This window comes from Trichoderma ghanense (assembly GCF_004382785.1).
Source record: "Trichoderma ghanense strain CCMA-1212 chromosome Unknown scaffold_13, whole genome shotgun sequence".
Taxonomy (NCBI): domain Eukaryota; kingdom Fungi; phylum Ascomycota; class Sordariomycetes; order Hypocreales; family Hypocreaceae; genus Trichoderma; species Trichoderma ghanense.
Window position 1 is genome coordinate 533200 of NW_027395676.1, and position 18833 is coordinate 552032.

Consider the following 18833-nt stretch of genomic DNA (forward strand, 5'->3'; position numbering starts at 1 on the left):
GAATACTGCAGTCTCGATTTACTGTATGCTGCTCTGTCAGACAAATCCGCCCTCGAACAGACCGGAATCACCTCCTGACTGTATCGATAGAGTAGCCAAATGGACTGGAATTGCACGTCCTAGTGTCTATTACCAGTATCCGAGTTTCTGCCCATTCCCCTACAATCCCAGAGACATAGGCTGCACCAATGTCAACACAATCCGTCTGCCCGACGGAGGTTGGCATGCCATCGAACGCAAAACATCTCCCAGCGCTGCTTCGGAATCTGCCAGCACCCTTCAACTTGTTCTCCCGCCCTCCTCCTCCTCCTCCTCCTCCTAACCCCGGGCCCAATCACTCGTCCCGTCAGCACATGTTTCGCAACGCCATTCTTGTGCCGTGTAACGGCCCAGACACGCTGGCAGGGCCCTCCCTCTGAAGCCGTGCTCTGCTGTGCTCTGCTTTGCTGTGCCGTGCTGGCTGTATACATGTACATGTGCCTTACGAGACGGGCAGAGAAGAGGGCCGAGTGTCACGGCAAGCCCTTGGGAAGCTGAGCACTGCCTTTTGTGCCCTGTCCCTTTGTGCGTTGCTTGCGTGCTTGCCGGAACGGTGGTTCTGGGGTGCCCACAACGCATAGTCAATTCAATTCATGCTGGGGATGTCTGTTCTGGGATGAAAAAGAGGAGGTCTGAACAGGTAATAGTACTTAGGACATAGGCTAGCAGTAGCGATTGTTGAAAGGGCATAGGATATTGCCAGAATCAACACAGCGAGAGCCGCCAATATCGGCCTCAATGCTCTCCTGCTCGCCTCCCTGTCGAGTCCCTCACCAAACAGGCGCCCGTCCTCGCGCCTCATTCCTCACTCCATATCCCTCCCTGGTTCGAGGGCACGCCGGCCGTCGACACGCTCCTCGTCGAGTTTGCTACATTCTGCATTCCGGCCCAGCATTTCTTGCGCTCCTCGCCTCAGCACGGCCGGCATACAATTAACCCAGCGAGCCCGCTCCAAACTCTTGCCCTCGTTTTCTCTCTCTCTCTCTTTTTTTTTTCCTCTCCAAATCCGTTCTATGGCGCACTGGACATATAGAGTTTTATTGTTTCTTTTACCGACAAGCCCGTTTGTGGCATTTTAAGCAACAATTTAAACATAACGCTACTTTTCGTTAGGAGACGCCATCTTTGGCCACCAGATTCCGTATTTGCTCCTCCGTCGAAATTTACGCTTCCTTTGCTTCACGATCCTTCCATCTTGACTTCTACACGGCGGCGCGCAATTGAGTCTTGTTGGCCTCGCAACACCTCGGGCACTGTACATGCAGATCACGACCCGTACTACATTTCAACACAAAATTACGTGAATCGTTTAGTCCATCACTCAGCCGGGCCGAGCAGAAAAGAAGCCTCCTCCAAGCAGCGCTTCGCTTCCCCCGAGATATTTTCGAATTGATGCTAGATACGCCTCAGGCCCTCGAGGTGAGTTGCTGTTCTCTCTCTAGAGCGAAGCATCCTTTACCGAATCCGCCGACCAGCGCCTTAATATTGCGTTGGGAAATCCTCATTTCAAGCCCTCACGTCCTAGTGCTGCGATGAGCCTCCGCCATAGCGCCTGGTCCCCATGCCATCTCCCTTGAATCTGAGCCTTTGGATCCCCAACATCCCTTTGATCAAACTTCTCCCCCTTCTCCGTCGACGCCCTCTGCTGTGGTAGCCCAACACGTACCGCCTCAAACTTACACGTTCGTGACCTCATTCCCTTCTCTTGACTACTTCTTGTTGGACGCCTACATGTAGCCGCCTTACCTACTTACCTACGCGACCCCCGTCCTTTGCTCTTATTTAAAGCTGCTCCCCCTGCAGATGAAAACCTACCCAGCCCGCAACCCTGATCGCAGGCATTTCCAGAAAACGCCCGCCGCCTGCTGACAAGTATATCGACTCGCAGTCTCTGACAGTGATCTTGCCCGGCAAAACCCCAGACGGTCAGAACAGCCACGAGCAGCACCTGGCATCGAAACATACAGGTGCTGCTATTCCTGCTTGGGGAGTCGAAATTTTCCGCGTCCCGCAACGGCCGACCGTCTTGTTTGACCTGGTCTCAAGCGACTCGAGCCCTTATCTTCAAGGGAGGGCCAGCGTCCGCGAGTACTTATTGCGCCGCGTTCCTGCGCACAGCACGCAAGCACGGCGCTCATTGGTGCCCGTCCTTGTATATCCTTCTGACCATAGTATCGCGACCTTTTCAACTTTGTCGGCTGTACATAACCGGAAAGCAAAATTAGGAGGATCGAAAAGAGACCTCTACTCACTCGCTCAGCTACAACAAAAATTACAGAAGAAACAAAGGTCCGGTCGACTATCCGGACGGTCGTGGCCAGGATCAACCACACCACCTTTCCGCAGACTTTCGAGGTTCCACCACCAAGGCGCCCACCCAACTCGCTTGCCCAGTACAGGCACCAGATAATACCAGCTCCAGCGCCTCTCCCAGCTCTCAATAACTAAGATAGGTAGTACCAGACGTCCATTCATATCTACCTCAGCAACCCGTCCTGCAGTGGACTGCTGGCACCAGCACGCGGCCTGGTAGTTGGTTCTGCAGTGCATCGACACCTGTCCGTCAGCGCACCTGTTCGCTGGCTCTCGCTCGCCCCCCTCGTCCGCTGCACCTCAAGCGATAGCCATCCAGGATCCAATTGCCCTTGCGCAGCTGTGCTCTGCCCTCGGTCGCCCTTCCATTGGTCTCCGGTAGTGCCTGCAACCATGGATTTCTCTGCCCTCGTGGCTTCAACTGAGATTGACTTGAACGAGTTCCCTGCCGCCAACAGGACCTTGTCCTCGACGGTGAGAGAGCCGCCTGCTCGGCGTACAGTGAGTAAAGACACCAGAGTCTCCCTTTCCGCTCCCCACTCTGCGCAATTGAACCCTTGCCCGCTGCCAAAGTGCAAACACCCAAAAATCGCCGTCCCCCAGCCTGATCCCGGCAGCGGACAGACGACGTCAGAGGGGGGCCGCTCGAGTGTCTCAAAAGGTTGCGCCAGCCTAGCGCCTGCGGAAGGAGGCTTGATTCGCCCTTAGCGGGTCACAAAGGCCTGACTCCCCACGCCTTGGCCCTCGTCCCAACCTCAGCATTGTTTCGTCCATTCCCGTGCCTCTGCCTCTGCCTCTTGCATCTGCCTCTGCCTCTGCCTTTGCCTCTGCCTCTGCATTTGCTTCTGCCTCTGGTCGGGTCTGCTTTGTTTTGTCCTGACCGCCGCACGATCGCTAACTGCCTCCCTCGCTCTGTTGCTCCAGGCGCGGCTGAGGCCCTATCATACCATGCCCTCTGGATCTGCCAGCAACGCCCAGCAGCCCGTGGGCTCGTCGTCCTTTTCCGGCTCCAACCTGTATCCGAACCCCAGCATCTGGTCGCCCTTGGCGCAGACAAACGCTGGAGGCCGCTCCAACGGCATAGGTGCGTACATGGACTCTGCTCTGCCTGGTCCCCCGCGCCATCGTGAGGGCGGATTGCGTCCCGGCGACGCCTTGAATCCCCCCATGCTTGGAGGACGCAAACGATTAACCAACATTGACACAGAATCAGAGGAGAATCCCACGGGCTCGAGTGCCCTCAACGCCAATTCCGAGGTCGAGCGCTGGGCCGCCTCCAGCTCCAGGCCCTGGAACACGGAAAACCCTGCACGCTCCGTGAGCAACTCTCCCGGCCGAGCACGAGATGCAGTCATCCCCACCACGTCTGGTCTTTTCGCCAGCAGTCATCCAGCAGCCGTTGGCATGAGGAGTTCCAGCAGCCTGGGTGACGAATCGAGCCAATATCCCTTTGCCGCTGCCCAGAGACGAGGCCCCCAAGATGCCGCCTACAACGATGCCATGGCTGCATTTGCGCAGTCCCGGGACAACAGCCTCCCGCCCTCTCGGCAATCCCAGGGCTCTCCAGGCTATGCCGACATGATGTTTCAACAGGGAAACTATCTGAATGGCATCGGCCATGATAACAACCTACCCTTTCCGACCAGGCAGCAGCCTAACAACCCTCTGTCCTTGCCCCAGGCTGCAAACCAGCGGGCGTACTTCCAGAACAGACAACTCGACGACGACCTCAGCTACAGGACAAACCGCCAGCTCACCGTGAACGATGCTTCGACCGGCGTTCACGCCTTCAACCCCACTTTCATGCCGTGGGGGAGCGAACCTGGCCTCTCGAGGCTTGGAAGTGGCCTCGGCGCCAATGCGGATCCTCTTCAGCATACCACCATCAGGCGCCCTTCGCTCGACCGAGTTTCGCCAGCGCCAGTTGGCTCTGCCTACCGCGTGGAGTCCGGCTCCGGCTCGAGGGGCCTCGTCCCGGCTGCGGAGCCATGGAATAACGGCAGCAGACCATCCTCACGAGGCCAGAGGGCGGCGGAGCATGAGCGAAGGGCCTCTGGCCAGCAGATGCCTGCTGCCTCCAACTTTCCTGCGCAGTATTACGCCAATCCATTCGGCTACGCCCATTTGGCTGCCGGCTACTCTTCTTACGCGGAGGCATACACACAAAACTTCCGTCCCATGCTACCCAACTATCCCGTCCAGTCAATGCACCCTGGATTTGGCCTCAACTCCATGGCTCCCATCAGGCCCTCCCGCGACCAGGATCCCAGCAAAGGCATGCGCAGCGCTCTGCTTGACGAGTTCCGCGTCAATGGCAACAAGTCCAATAAGCGCTATGAGCTCAGGGACATTTACAATCATGCCGTCGAGTTCAGTGGGGATCAGCATGGCTCGAGATTTATCCAGCAAAAGCTCGAGACTGCCAACAGCGACGAGAAGGAGCAGATATTCCGCGAGATTGAGCCAAACGCCCTCCAGCTCATGAAGGACGTCTTTGGCAACTACGTCATCCAGAAGTTTTTCGAGTACGGAAGCCAGCTTCAGAAGAAGATTTTGGCCGAAAAGATGAAGGGCAGGGTGGTTGATCTTTCGGTGCAGGTCTACGCCTGCCGTGTGGTTCAAAAGGTTTGTGCAACTGATGTCCCCCCCCCATTCTGCAGTACATCCCATGCTGACTAGATCTCTCTTCCAAGGCTCTGGAGCATATTTTGGTTGAGCAACAAGCTGCACTGACGCGGGAGCTGGAAGCCGAGATCTTGCGAGTCATCAAGGACCAAAACGGCAACCATGTCGTGCAGAAGGTCATCGAGCTGGTGCCGAGACAGCACATTGACTTCATCATGAACGCTGTGCGCGGACAAGTGACACCCCTGGCCTCTCACGCATACGGCTGCCGTGTCATCCAACGACTGCTCGAGCATGGCACCGAGGCTGACAAGGCGGAGATCATGGGCGAGCTCCACGCCTCTGCTCAGATCCTCATTACCGACCAGTACGGCAACTACGTCGCTCAGCACGTCATCCAGAACGGCGAGCCGGAAGACCGCGAGCGCATCATCCGGCTGGTCATGAGCCAGCTTCTCACCCTCTCCAAACACAAATTCGCTTCCAACGTCGTCGAGAAGTGCATCGAGTACGGCACACCGGCGCAGCGCACAACTATCCGAGAGCAACTGACGACTGCCGGGCCCGACGGGAACAACCCTCTCCAGCAGATGATGAGAGACCAGTTTGGCAACTATGTAATCCGTGAGTCCCCGCCCACCTCTAACAGGACTCTAGGTCCGTCGGAGTTGGCAACGCTAACCGTTGAAATAGAGAAGCTGCTGGGCCAGTTACAGGGCGAGGAGAGGGATGCTCTTGTCGAGGAGATCAAGCCCCAATTCTACACTCTCAAAAAGAGCGTAGCTTCTCGACAGGTACAGGCGCTCGAGAAGCTCCTCGGCTTGAGTGGCACCAAGAGCGAGACTTCTGCTCAGTCAGACACGAACTCCGTCACCGAGGTGCCCTCCCTGACGCACGAAACGAACAGCCCGCAAACAAACAGCCCGCCTAGCATTCACGCCAGCGCTGTCGGCGTCCCGTCTATCGACGCCGCAGGCAAGAAGGGTTCGGGCGACTCTGTCCATGCAGTGGCTCTGCAGGTCGAGGAAGCCGAGTCGTGAAGCTGCTCATCGAGCTGTTGATGTCTTATGAAGCACGTTTACCGATTCAACATTCCTATTCTTCGAGCGAATGTATTACGACTACAATATCCACAAGCCACATGATCAAGTGGCATCACTACTACTGTGCAAACCCTGTCATTCCCATTCCAGTATTCTATCTTACTATATTGAACGGAGGGTGCATCGTGGTTTGACTATCAGTTTCTGGCCGACTGACTGACGACGCTATACGGCCATGGATTCTGGATATTGGGTATTCTATCAGGACAAGACGACTAAAGGGAAGCCGTGTAATTATCCTGGAACTGGGTCGCCTTTTCCTTCTCTCTTCACGGATGACGAAAACACACAAATTTGGGGCCTTTTTTTTTTTTTTTTTTTTTTTTTTTTTTTTCCTTTCTTTTCTTTTCCTCTTGTTTTTCTTACCTCTTTTGGGGGTCACTGGGAGACTCTTCTACGTTTGATCTCTGCTTAATATTTCTTCTTCGCTGTGTTTCTCCTCTACCTTTTTCCTTGTCTGGCCACCAACTTTGGGCGGTTCTACTTGGCCACTCCTTTCCGAAGAGAGCCGAGGGCCGGGCTATGGCACATACTGGGTAGGATGGCGAGGGATGCAAATGTACTTTATCGCAACGGTTGGGAGGCGCTACACCTGGGTCTGGGATTACAATACGTCCATAGAAAAGCTGTAGAGGTTGGGATGCTCGTATGTCTCACTACAGAATGAGGACCAGCTGCCGGTACACTTGAGAGTCTGCCCAATTGTTATAATAGGTAGTGCTAATACATGCTCTGTACCGGTTTGCTTCCAAGACTTGAATCGCCGGGATATGGGGATGAAGTGCCGAGGCTTGTTGGAGATGACGATGGCCATGGCGGATCAACGTTTTAGCGCCCTCTGCCTTGTTGTCTGCACACACAGCATTCAAGTTCCCACCAAACCTGCGGCCCTTGTCTGGTGCCTTTGTTCCGACGATAGCCACTTTTCTGGCAACCTTGGGACTGCTACTACCAGCCCGTCCCACAGCGCAATCCAGTAATGACCTCGTTCCGCTCCTTTTCATCATTCCCCCTTGAAGAGGAAGCATTGCCTCCCATGCATTCCCTCGACGCATAACAAGACCGTTTGATCTTTGCTTTCTTCCATCTCTCATTTCTCGTTCCCTTTTCGCTCTCTTTCCTCCTGCCATGGCTGCCGTGGGGAGACTGGCGTTTCTGTATCCCCAGCTGCTGAGGACGGCGGCGGCGGCGGCGAGGGGCTGCGGCCCGACGGTGGGATGGGCGACGACGACGACGACGACGACGGCTTCGACGACGAGCGCGAGGTGGAACAGTTCGTTTGCGAAAAGGCATGGGAAGGCTGTTGAGCCTGCGGAGTGGGAGAAGCAGCAGCAAGGACAGAAGCAGCAGCAGGACAAGGACAGGGACGTGCCACCCGAGACGACGGTAGAGGGCGAGACGCCGGACAGTACAGCCGCAGCGGAGGCAGCTGAGGCGCAGGCGCAGGCAAAGACTGACATCGGAAAGCTCTTCTTTCGGGAGGGAGATAAGAAGGCGACGAAGGCAGCGGCTACTGACGCCCCGGAGATGGACGCTGCTGCTGCTCTCAAGACTCAGCAGCAGCAGCAGCAGCAGCAGCAAGAGTCCAAGGCTGCGCAGGGACAATCGGATATGAAGGCAAGGGAGCGTGCGAGTGCGGAAACGGAGGCGGCTTCGTCTGGGACAACACCGCCGAAGCAGGCTGATGCGAGCGATGCGAGCGCGAGTGCGAGTGCGAGTGCGAGTACAACAAGCGGCAGCGGGAGCAGCACCGAACCCAAGCACGGGGGCCCGAAGATGAGCGACAAGCTTGATACCGTGTATTACATGGGCGCGCCCGAGAACCTGTCTCAGCAGGCGCCGTCCATGGCGCCGCCGAAGTACGTGCACCACTTTGACAGCTATTCGCTGGTCAAGCAGCTGCAGGAGGGCGGGTACAGGGGCGATCAGGCGGTGACTATGATGAAGGCCATTCGGACGATTTTGGCGCATAATCTCGACATGGCGCAGGAGAGGCTCGTTAGTAAGAGCGATGTGGAAAATGTGAGTTTTGTCTTTCAGCCCCCCCCCCCCCTCTGGTGTCTGTGAACCGAGGGAGCTCATGCGAGTGCTGGACTGACATGAGCTTTATAGGAGTCTTATCTGTTTTCTGCCGCGTGCTCCGAGTTGAGCGCCGAAGTGAGGAATAATCGGCGGGCGCAAGACGAGCAGATTCGGCAGCAGCGGACGCATCTCCAGCACGAGGTCGACATCCTGACCCAGACGCTGAACCAGGAGCTACTCACCCTCAATGACAACGTCCGGGGGCTGTTTAACGACCGAAAGATGACGGTCAGGGAGGAGCAGAAGGCAATGGAGAGTAGGGTATGTTTGTTGCCAGCCGAATATACGTGGAGGGGTTTTGTCATCTTGCTAACTGGTTGGACAGATTCAACAAATCAATTACAAGATCAGCATCATGCTGAGCAGCGACTCCAAGTCGGAGATTGAAGGCGTTCGCTGGATCCTCATCAGGCGGTCCGTGGTGGGCATCCTCTTCATGGCCATCTTGATGCTGGGGACGATACGGTATGCCACGTACGTCAGCCACGAGCGCCAGCGGGAGGCGGATCGCAAGAAGAAGGAGGAGGAGGAGTTGAGGAAGGACGGCGGCAAGAATGATCGCAGCTCGGGGCCTGATGCGGCGGCTATTCTGGCAGCGAACTGATATCCTCTTTCTTATTTCTTCTTTATTTGGTTGTTGCGTTCGTTTTCACGTTTTTGGTCATGAGAAGATACAGAGAAGCCGAGGGTCGGGCTGGTTCTTGACCTCGTTTGAAGCAGGTATGCATTTGTGGGTTGTTGTGTTTGAGTTGCGAACTGGTGGAATCTGATACCAAATAGCGAAGGGAACAAACCTGAGGCGAATTATAAAAAGAGACTTACATAGATTTTGGAATTGGGAGAGGCGGCAAGACGTCAGGGTATATAGAGGGCATGGCTGGGAGGTTGTTTATAGATGGCGGGAATATGATAGAACTGGATGGATTCCACGGACTGCAGCGATTGATGAGAGTCGATGGGCGGCTCTGCATGATTATCGTACGATGCTCAGCCGAGACTTGATATACATGTAAGAGTCGGCTTCGAAATGAAGAAGTTGGTTTGAAAAGAACAGCTCGTACTTGATTTGTCAAGAGAGAGGAGAAGGGTCGAGGACCAGCTACCCATGTAGGTACTAAGGTAGGTAGACTTGGTATATCCACCAAATGGCCAAGAGGAAAAGGTTTCAATCGTAACCAGAGACCACGACTCTAGATGGCAAACCCAACGTCAGATGCACGAGATATCATGTACTGATATCGCCTCCCTCAAACAACAATCCTTCAAAAGGCAATTCCCGTATTTTCACTCCCTAGTGAAGCCACTCTGTTGGATGCGCAACTCCGTGAGCGTAAGTAAGAAGCCGTCACGTGCGCCCGTCTTTTCAACGTCAGAAGCTTGACCCCACGTCGCGTTTCTCTCCATCTTAGATTGATCTAACGCGCTTGGTGATGGGACCTGCATCATATTCCTCCATATTGCAACTAACAAAGCTCTCGTCCTCCTCACAAACTCCATATATACAGCACAAACTACTCCCTTCTCAGCACCAAATTACCCTGCCAATTACCCTGCGCAGCATCACGTCTCCATCCACGACCCAGAAGTAAAGCCCGAAATGGCGACATCAGCACAACCTCCCGCAGACTCAACACAACAACCGCAAACAAATCAAACCCCCATGGAAACCGACAACCAAGCACCCAATCCCCCTCCTCCTCCTCCTCCTCCTCCTCCGTCCTCCTCCTCCTCCAACAACAACAACCACAACAACCACGCAGAAACAACCCCCGAACAACCTCCTCAACCCCTACCACAAGCCGTCACGCCCGGCCCCCGCGCAGCCCGCCTCCAAGAGCTCTACGCGCAGTCCCTCCGCCGCACCCTGGCAAAGCTCAAGTGGGAAAACTTCGCGGCGTGCTACCCGACGGTGGCGAGCAGGGCCGAGCCCGTGCTAAGGCAGGTTCAGGCGCAGATGGTGGAGAAGTTGGGGGATAAGTGTGAGGTGCGTTTTCCCTACTCTCTCTCTCTCTCTCTTGTCTCCTTTCTGAAAGCTGGCCTTTGAGGTTTTGGAAAACGAGGAAGAGCGATGGCGAAAAGTATGTGTGAGAAGGATGGGGGCTGACTGACATCTTTCGTGTGCCTTGTAGAAGGAGTTTGAGAGCGTCCTTGCCGCGAGACAAGTCGTTCCCAAACTAAACGAGCTCGAAGCCCTCATCAGCGAAGCTACGCATAGACGAATCACTGCACCTCCCGACGCCCCCAAACCAACACCGTACGTTGTTCTCCCCTCCTTCTCCCTCTTCCTTCCCCTTCTCCTTCACTCCCCCAAATATATCACAACCCTCCCAAAAAAACACCAGAACAAAAAACAACCGAACTGACACGAACCAAAAAAACAGACCGCACCTCCTCCCCGCCCGCGAAATCCTCTCCGCCCACCTCGCCCCCTCGCTCGCATCCCACCAGTCCCTCCTCAACGCCCGCCTGCAGACGGCGCAGTCCCACAACGCCATCCTGTACGACCAGATCCGGGCCCAGCGCGCCGAAATCGAGAGGCTGCTCGAGCTGCTCGAGGGCACCGTCGGGGACGTGAGGAGCGCGAATGAGGCGCTGGAGCCGGTGGTCAAGGTGCTGGCGCGGGAGGCGAGGGAGGCGGATATCGCCTTTTCGGATGAGTAAATCGAGGCTCCCGCTCTTTTGACTTTTTCGAAATTCTGTTGTTGGGGCAGATATGCAGCAACAGATGGGATGGGATAGGGATCCTCTACATGGTGACCGATGATGGGGGATGGAGAAGGGGAATGGAGAACGGACATGAATTGGCTGGATTTACTTGATGATTCCAATGATACCCTACGAATTTACGTTTCAGCTTCACCCGTCCTTGAAAGTCAGGCCTTGTTGAACCCGTATAGACGAATGTATTGTGTGATATATACAAAAGGACGGTACGCAGCTGTATCCAACAAGCCTGCACCTCGGCTCCCGCCTTGGCGTTCCCGCCGCTATGCAGGATGTACACCTGAGTAGCGGAGAATAAAGAAAAGTAATGCGAAAAGAGAAAATAACGATGAGATAGAAAAGCAAGTGTCAAGACAAAACTCCGGCTTATGATGCTGTTGCCGCCAGTTATATATATGTAAAATGCCCCTTCCAGACGCCCCTGTATGCACAAACAAAGCAACACCTTTTCCACGAGCTCTTGGGCGAGGGTCTTCCTCCTTCTCTTGCCCCTGTTCGATGCCGATGCGGTTCAAAGCCTTGGTATCAGCCTTGAGTATATGCCAAACGAAATGAAAATAGACAGTCAACTTCTGTCTTGATCCATGGAGATGAATGCCCAGCCTCATCTGACCCGTGCTCCGTCTGGCACAAGGCCAAAAATACCGACGTCCGATAGCGTATTCGTCTCGTAATGTCCCTCCGTTGCCTCATCTGTCAACACCACCTTCATCCCACTGCGCAACGGCTTCTATATCCTCCTATTTTCCGTATGAACAACCTGCCAAGGGCCAAAGAAATCTGCCTCGCCGTAGGCCGGGGGAAGCACGCGCACCATCCTGCCCGTGCCCCAGTCGACGAACCACTGCTTCCCCTTGCTGATGATGTAGTTTGATTTGCGGGGACTTCGGAACAACAAGTTACTGTAGCACAGCTTGGCGTATAACAAGTCGTGAGCGCTCGACCACTGATGTTCGGGAAACCACTTGCCCGTGTGAGGGTCGATGGATGGATTCTGGGACATGGACGTGGTCAGAGGGTGAAATGGATCGTTCCTGGGATCGATCCTCAAGTGCGGCCCTGGAACTTCGGTGTCCTGGTTCTCCTCCAGAAGGCGAGGCCGCGATGGGGCGGGTGTTGGAGTTGGGAGTGGCGGAGGAGATGAAGGTCGGTGCTCTGAAGCATCAAAAGGGTCGGTCGAGCCATCGGCCTCGGGAGGAGGATCTTGCTGAATCTCCGGTTGCGTGCTGGGGTAGACGACGCCGGTATGGCTGCGGAACCATCGGATCCGCTGGATGCGAGGGATGGACATGTCCCGTGGGAAATCTCGCTCATCGATGGGGGCTGCCACGTCAATAGCCGCAAACAAGCACTCGAGCCACTTGACAAATGTGCTGAGTTCAATGCAGGCCAAAAGAAACTGGTCGGTCTCAGCTCGCACTCGGATCACGTAGCGACGTCTATTGGGAAACCGGGTTAGACCATGTCACACAAGCCTTTCTCCTCCCACTTCCCCCCTATGGAGCCTCATCTTGACATATTGCGGCATATAATAGCCGGGTTCAACGGAGGTGACTCACTTTTTGTAGTCGGCAGCAATACCGGCATCCGCGTGCAGTAGGCTGTACGTCTTTTCTAGTTTTGCCTTTTTGATCCAAGGAGGATTATCTGGACTGATGGAAGGACCATCGCGTGCCTTGCCCCAGCCCCAGTCCTTTTTGGTGTTGTAGATGCTCAGGGCCGTTCCGTTGAGAACAACAGCGACGGTATGCCACTGGCGATCTTCGGCTCTCTTGGTGGTGTCTTCAATCTCATGCTTCTTGTGAAATATGCCTTCGATGGCAATAGAGCTTGTGTAACTGGGAAGCTCTTCGGGAACTCCGTGCATGGTGTCAGGGCTATCGTGGCCTTGGTCGTCGAGACTGTCGTCCAGTTTTGCCGCCCTCGGCTCTTTCCCTCTGCTCTTGATGCGGCCTAGCCAGCTGCCCTTGGCTGGCGTTGAGTCCTTGTGCTCGACCTTTTCACCATGCTCACCACCAGCACCCCCTCCCTCTACTTGCATGACGGGCAGGTCGGTGTCTGGATATGCCGGCGGATATGATGGACGCCGTTGTTGTGTCAGTGTCATGATGTGCTGGTAGTGCATGTCCTCCTCCATAGATAGACGCCGCCGGAGAGGCGGCGCAGACTGGGCCGGTGAGTGTCCATTCTCTCCGGCCGAGCCACGGCGGTCCATGGGGGCGGCCCCGGCTTATATGTCCCGGTGCAAACAGGAGGCTGGAGGAGCGTTGAGGCGGCGGGCGCTTGATCGGTGTGTTGACGTAGCACCGGCAATCCGATCTGCCTCCAGTGGCGTGTGCCGAGTCGAGACAGGGAACTCTATTCGTTTGCTGCTGACGGGAGGAGTCTCCGTAGATGGATCATGACGGCCACTGCTCATAACGACCCGCCCCAGCGCATGGTGAAGCCAAGAGACGATCAGAAACGACAGGCAGCTCCAGGACGAAGTACGGACAAGAAGTCTCGGAAAGAGCACGGTGGGGTGGGTGAAGGGCGAAACGGAGAGAGAAGTAACAAGGACGGGGCCTTGGTCACAATGCGCTGCTGGAGCCCTGCACGGGTGGCCCTTTTGTTAGTGTCGATGAGACCCCGTTGTGGGCGGCTCAGACGTGGTGAATCTGTCGGGTTTGGCACATCACCCGAATCTGCGCTTTCCTCAGGGTTACAGGAAGAGGGCGGAAAGCTTATGCGAAGCGGATTCCAATGTTGCGCTGACACGGGAGGTGCTTGTTTGAGGAAACGTGCGGGTGGCGAGCAAGAACTTGTCGAGGCGTCTGCCGTGGTCGCAGCACGGAGAATAGCAGGGACGTTAGCGGCTCAGGCGAATGAGCGGCGGCGACAGAATGGCGGGCACGGCACAGCACACCTTCTGGCACTTTATGTAAGTCAACGCCAGGGGTTTGTCCAAGGGGGTGTCGCTGCCGATGCGAGGGCTGCTGTGGGGATGGGCGTGGACCGAGGGTTCGAACGAGGCCGCGCCACGACAGCGAAGAAGCGACAGATGCTGGCCGAGCATCAGACGAGATCCAAGTCGTGGAAGCCTTCTTTTCGACCACGGACCCCTTTCGCCAGCTGAGCCGCTTTCGGGAGCCTGACCCGGGAGACCCGTACTAGTCACAGCTGGTGGACTGGGAGGCTTTTTCGGTCTTGCAGGCGCCAGACGAGCGCCGCTGCTGGCTGAGACGGCTTCCTGCTCCAGTGATTCGTTTGTTTTGTGCGCATCCAATTGCGGACGCGGATAATCCCCAAATGCTCGGGAGCAAGAATATGGCCGCGATGACGACGATGGAGCTGCTGCGGTGAGATAAGATGTCTGTAGCCTCAATCAACAGGCCGGGTCCGGGAAAGGAGGCTGACTAGACGAGGCTATTCAGGAATCATGCGGGCTGTTTCAACAAGGAGAGAAGCAGCAGAGAAGGATTTGTTTGGCACGTTCCGACTGCCCTGTACGAGGTACGAGCAGCAGTGCAGGTGCTCCACAGTTTAGTGTGCGAATACACCGGATTTAAGGCCTCGCGGTACGGGATACTTGCAGGCACGCAAACGCAGAGTGTTGCGAGCACCTGAACGAGGGCCATTGTCGGGTACAAGTACCTACTTTGCACCGAGGGACGACATGTAGGCAACCTTGATGGACAGGTTGTCAAACTGGCAGGTGCTGCCGTGCGCAGAGTGATACGTAAGCTCTCTGAGTCCCTGGTCCATCTTCTACTCTCGGTGCGAGTATGACGGTAGTGAAGACACATCGGTATCGGAGGCCAATCAAATGCGTATAGGCGATGCAAATTGTAGATCTACGGGGAATTGGCATCTCCGCCGGCTAACAAAAGGCGCTGTAAAACAGACACCACCGCTGGACTCTGCCCACGCCCTACCTTACCTACTACCTAGTAAGTACGAAGTCGTTAGTAGACCGGTTGCCATTTTCGGCCCTGAGCTGACCCGAGCCCTCTCAAAAAGTCCCTCTCCAGCTGGGGACTATACCAATGGCACCGGGCACAGACCACACAAGCAAGAAGTGTATCAAAGAGAAGAGACAGAAAAGAGAAGATTGAAAATTGAATAAGACCCATGAGAGACCTAAGAGAAGGGCCAGCCCAGCTGCGGAAGCCATTCTTGGCTCGCCGCTGCTTCCTTCTTTTCTTTCCCACCCCCGCCTGGACAGGAGTAAGGTAGGTATGTATGAGGGAAAGAACTTGGTTGAGGCGCGCTAAGCCCTGCGCGGTAGGTGCCATGCAGGGCGTGAGGAAGGCGCGGGGTTTGGAGGTTGCAAAAATATCAGGTAGAGCCGAGCAGCATCTTGAGCGTATTGAATAGAAAGAGCTTGACGATGATACGCTCTCTTTCCGTCAGATTCTGGGGTATCGAGGTTGTATGCAATGCCCGACAGCTTGTAGCACCAGGTGCCATATGGGTACCGTACCAATATAATGTGGATATAAGGAACACTTACCAAGTATGAGATGAACTCAGTGGTGGTGTTTGTTTCGTGCAAGTGCAGTATTGTACCTTTCGGCAACCCTTTGGGGCAGGTTCGACCTGGCAAAAGATCCGGCGAATCACGCGGCTGCGTCGGTGCCGAATTAGCGAACAAGCTTACCTTCATAGCATGTCCGTCTCGGAGATGCGCGATTGCTTGGGTGCCGCTACCAGCGATGCGTCATCAAAACGCTGCGGATTAAAGTTGCCCGTACTGTAGAAGCGGCTTGGGTCAAACTCTGGTTGCTCGTAGTCATCATGAAAGAACGATACGACTTATAACACCCTCCTTTACTGTACAATGACCGGTGTGAAATGGCTGCTGCTCTGTTGGCTTGTCTCTGTTATTAAGCTTGGATGTCATCCCGTCCGGGCCGAGATGCAAGACTCGTCACTGGTACATGTTACAGTCCTGAGAACTCTGGAGAGGGTGACGAGGCCTTTCTTGTTTGGGCAATGGCCGATGAATTGGCCGCTTGTTATTGGGCAGACTGCAAAGTTCATCTCCGTCTCTACCATCACCTCTTTCTGTGTCTGCTAACAGAATTACCGTCGGGGGTTTTCCTGCGCAGGAGCATCTACAATCACATACTATTAGTTTGCAATTAAGCATAATGCCTTTTTTTTGCTGTCTAACTTTCTCAGCAATGGCTTCTCTTCCCGCAGTTTGAATTGTGCTACTACTGCTGCTGCCAAGTACTCGCATACGATGCGACAATACGACAGCCATACTGTACCCCCTCCCCTCTCCCGCCCTCGGCTCACCCCCCTCCAGCATCTCGGAACTTTTGGACATGTCCAGGCACCTTTGAAAGCCCGCATCTCCCAATCAAGGAGCCCTTGGTGCCCCCGCTGTCGCGTCCTGCCGTTGGCTGGCTGGCGCCTCGGATCCCCGCAATATTGGTAATTGGGATTCGGTAAAATGTGGTTGTGATTGTCCATCCTTTTTTTTCTCCACAGATGAGGGCGTTTCTTAAGAATGGCATATGGGCACGCAATCTGTACAGGCTATGGATATATAGTCCCTCTATGCGGCATTGGAGTTGTGTTGCATTCACACGAATGTATGAGATGCTTCAGACGGCATTGACAAGTCTCGTCACAATGCACATGTAGCACCGTGCTATTGCTTCTACACGCTTCCCTCAAGGTGAGCGGCGTTGACAACTCGGGAGAAACCTGACAGATCATCTGAAGCTATTACGAGCAGTCCGTACCATGCAAGAGTACAAAACTCGAAGGATGAGTGTGACCTGACTCAAAAACATCCCCAAACAGACCATGGCCCCGATCCTAATTCCCCGACTTGAAAAGGTGGCTCTTAGCATAACGAACTACTCTCAAGATTCGTCCGATTGCTTATTCCCTCTAGGCTCCAGCACTCCGCAGTCTAAACTAGCACAAGAGCCGTGCCGTCCCACGTTTGCCTTGTCGATGCCCGATATCGCCTCCTGGACGAGACGTGATGGAACCGTTACGGACTCCGAATGGAACTCTCGAAATCACCGCTTACATACACGCGCATCTTGGCAGGCACAGCCTCACAGTCCGAATCAAGATCTGCTCTTTTCGTTTCTCGTCTTTGGCCAAAAAGACGCCAGACCCCGAGCTGGTTCACTTGGGTGATGCATATTGGCCACCAATCAGTTTCTGTTAGGCTCAATCCCAGGGAAACCCTGCCTTGTTCGTTGGGTCGGCAGACCTTGTCCAGGACCATTCGACTCATCTGCAGAGTTGCCGGTACTTCCGCCGGCAGTGTGTGCCAGGAGCCGATCTGGTGATTGCGTACATACACCCAACTGATGTAATCATGGCTGTTCCAGATGCAGAGCAGGGAGCATCGCATTCACGGAGCGTCCACGAAAAGGCGGCAAAGTTGCAGGGCTGGTAATAATCCCCTCGGACAGGCGATGATCCGCTCGGACAGGACACGGAGAACCTTGATGAGCTCCTTTCCACTGCTCGCTGACTTCTTTTTAATGCTATTTCTCCAGGAGACAAAGCGCGCGCTCTCTTTGTCCCGGTCGTCTCTTCTCAAAGGCCACACCCCTCCCCTCTTTCTCCACTGCATAAACTAGACGCGGTTGATCAGCCTTGACGAACAAGAGTCATGGCTGTCCTTTGCTTACTCCGACTCTCTCTTTCGAATGCCGATCAACCAGGTACTGGATTCATCTGCGAAGTACGGCGTTGCGCTTGTTGCTGCTGCTGCTAATCCATTACCTGCAATACAAGTCAGCTGAAGCTGCTCCCAACAAAAGGGTCTCGGCGGTTACGCAGCTGCGAATGATGCAAAAGTCCCAAAGGCCGACATGCTGACGATTACCATGTTGTTTCTCGTAATGATTACAGAAATATCAGATGGGCGGGTAGTACTCGTACACAGACGGCAAATGTCTAGGTGCAATCAAAGAGGAAGACGGAGAACTTTTGTGCTCCCGCAGATGTGGGCAGGATTCGTTCCCTTGCCCCCAACGCCAATGTTCATGACAGGAGAGCCAGATTTGGGCACCAGCAAGGAAAGTCCTGGCAGGACTTGATGACGCATTCGCCGAGAGCCTGATTCCTGTACTTTTGCTTCATCCCGATATTCACCATCATCACGGGCCTGAGCAATTGCAACTCGTATGAGCTCGGCGGGACGAGGCATGTCCAGCCTCTATGCAGAACGAATCAAACAAGGTCCCAATTGCAATCTCCGTGCCCAGGACATCAATCCTACGAATAGCATCCAATCCGTTCCTCAACTGCCTTGGCGGAAGGGCAGACCACTTACAAAAGGCCCTTCAATGCGTTCTATTTCCTCATTCTTCAGCCCACGTCTGGCCCGTACAATTTGCCTTGCACGAGCATGGCGACCCAACCAACAACGTGCGTGCTTTGCTCCGTCGGCCCATCGGCAGGGGCTTTTGCGGACAAATATTGGCTTTGTAGGCGAAATATGCTTTGTTTGCGCTTTGCTGTACAGAAGAGCTTGGATGGAGTTACTTCATCACCGTTCTTGATGGATTCTGCAAACGGCTGCTATGCATTGCCCGGACGGCTTCGTTGAAGTTGATGATGGTCATTCGCTTTCGCATCTCGCAGACACTTGACGAACTACTTGAGCTTTCTACTCATCCAAGAGCTTTGCACTGATGTGCTATTGTTTTTTCCCCCACAGCTTCAGTTCTGGGTACAATATTCCCTTCCTTGCTACAAGTACACGTCGGAGCATAGGCAAATCCATGTAACGTTCAAAAGTGCCAATCCCTCTCCTTTGTGGTTCCAATTCCCATCCGCCTTTCAGAGCATCTCCGGGCCATCGCACGTCTAAGTCGCCCCTGGGGATTCAAGTACGTAAGAGATTGACGGCCAAGCAGGTTGTGAACCGCCCGCCCGCCCAATATTCGGTGGGACTTTTTTTTTTTTTTTTTTTTTTTTTTTTTT

At 54.7% G+C, this 18833-nt stretch overlaps 4 protein-coding genes across 4 annotated transcripts; all 4 read left to right on the plus strand.

The window, feature by feature from the left end:
* Window positions 1–3300: 3300 nt before the first annotated feature.
* CCMA1212_008832 (Pumilio-like protein) lies at window positions 3301–6017 on the plus strand (the record flags this gene model as incomplete). The annotated part of the gene is made up of 3 exons (XM_073705942.1): window positions 3301–4977; window positions 5046–5601; window positions 5671–6017. 3 exons carry the CDS (start codon window positions 3301–3303, stop codon window positions 6015–6017), a joined length of 2580 nt encoding a protein of 859 aa, XP_073555682.1.
* Window positions 6018–7208: 1191 nt separating this feature from the next.
* CCMA1212_008833 (Uncharacterized protein) lies at window positions 7209–8766 on the plus strand (the record flags this gene model as incomplete). Its single annotated transcript, XM_073705943.1, has 3 exons — window positions 7209–8102; window positions 8193–8423; window positions 8488–8766. The coding sequence occupies 3 exons, from the start codon at window positions 7209–7211 to the stop codon at window positions 8764–8766; spliced, it is 1404 nt and encodes a 467-aa protein (XP_073555681.1).
* A 993-nt stretch (window positions 8767–9759) lies between these two features.
* CCMA1212_008834 (uncharacterized protein) lies at window positions 9760–10823 on the plus strand (the record flags this gene model as incomplete). The annotated part of the gene is made up of 4 exons (XM_073705944.1): window positions 9760–10146; window positions 10196–10240; window positions 10292–10416; window positions 10544–10823. 4 exons carry the CDS (start codon window positions 9760–9762, stop codon window positions 10821–10823), a joined length of 837 nt encoding a protein of 278 aa, XP_073555683.1.
* A 2464-nt stretch (window positions 10824–13287) lies between these two features.
* On the plus strand, window positions 13288–14001 carry CCMA1212_008836 (uncharacterized protein; the record flags this gene model as incomplete). Its single annotated transcript, XM_073705945.1, has 1 exon — window positions 13288–14001. One exon carries the CDS (start codon window positions 13288–13290, stop codon window positions 13999–14001), a length of 714 nt encoding a protein of 237 aa, XP_073555685.1.
* Window positions 14002–18833: the final 4832 nt, after the last annotated feature.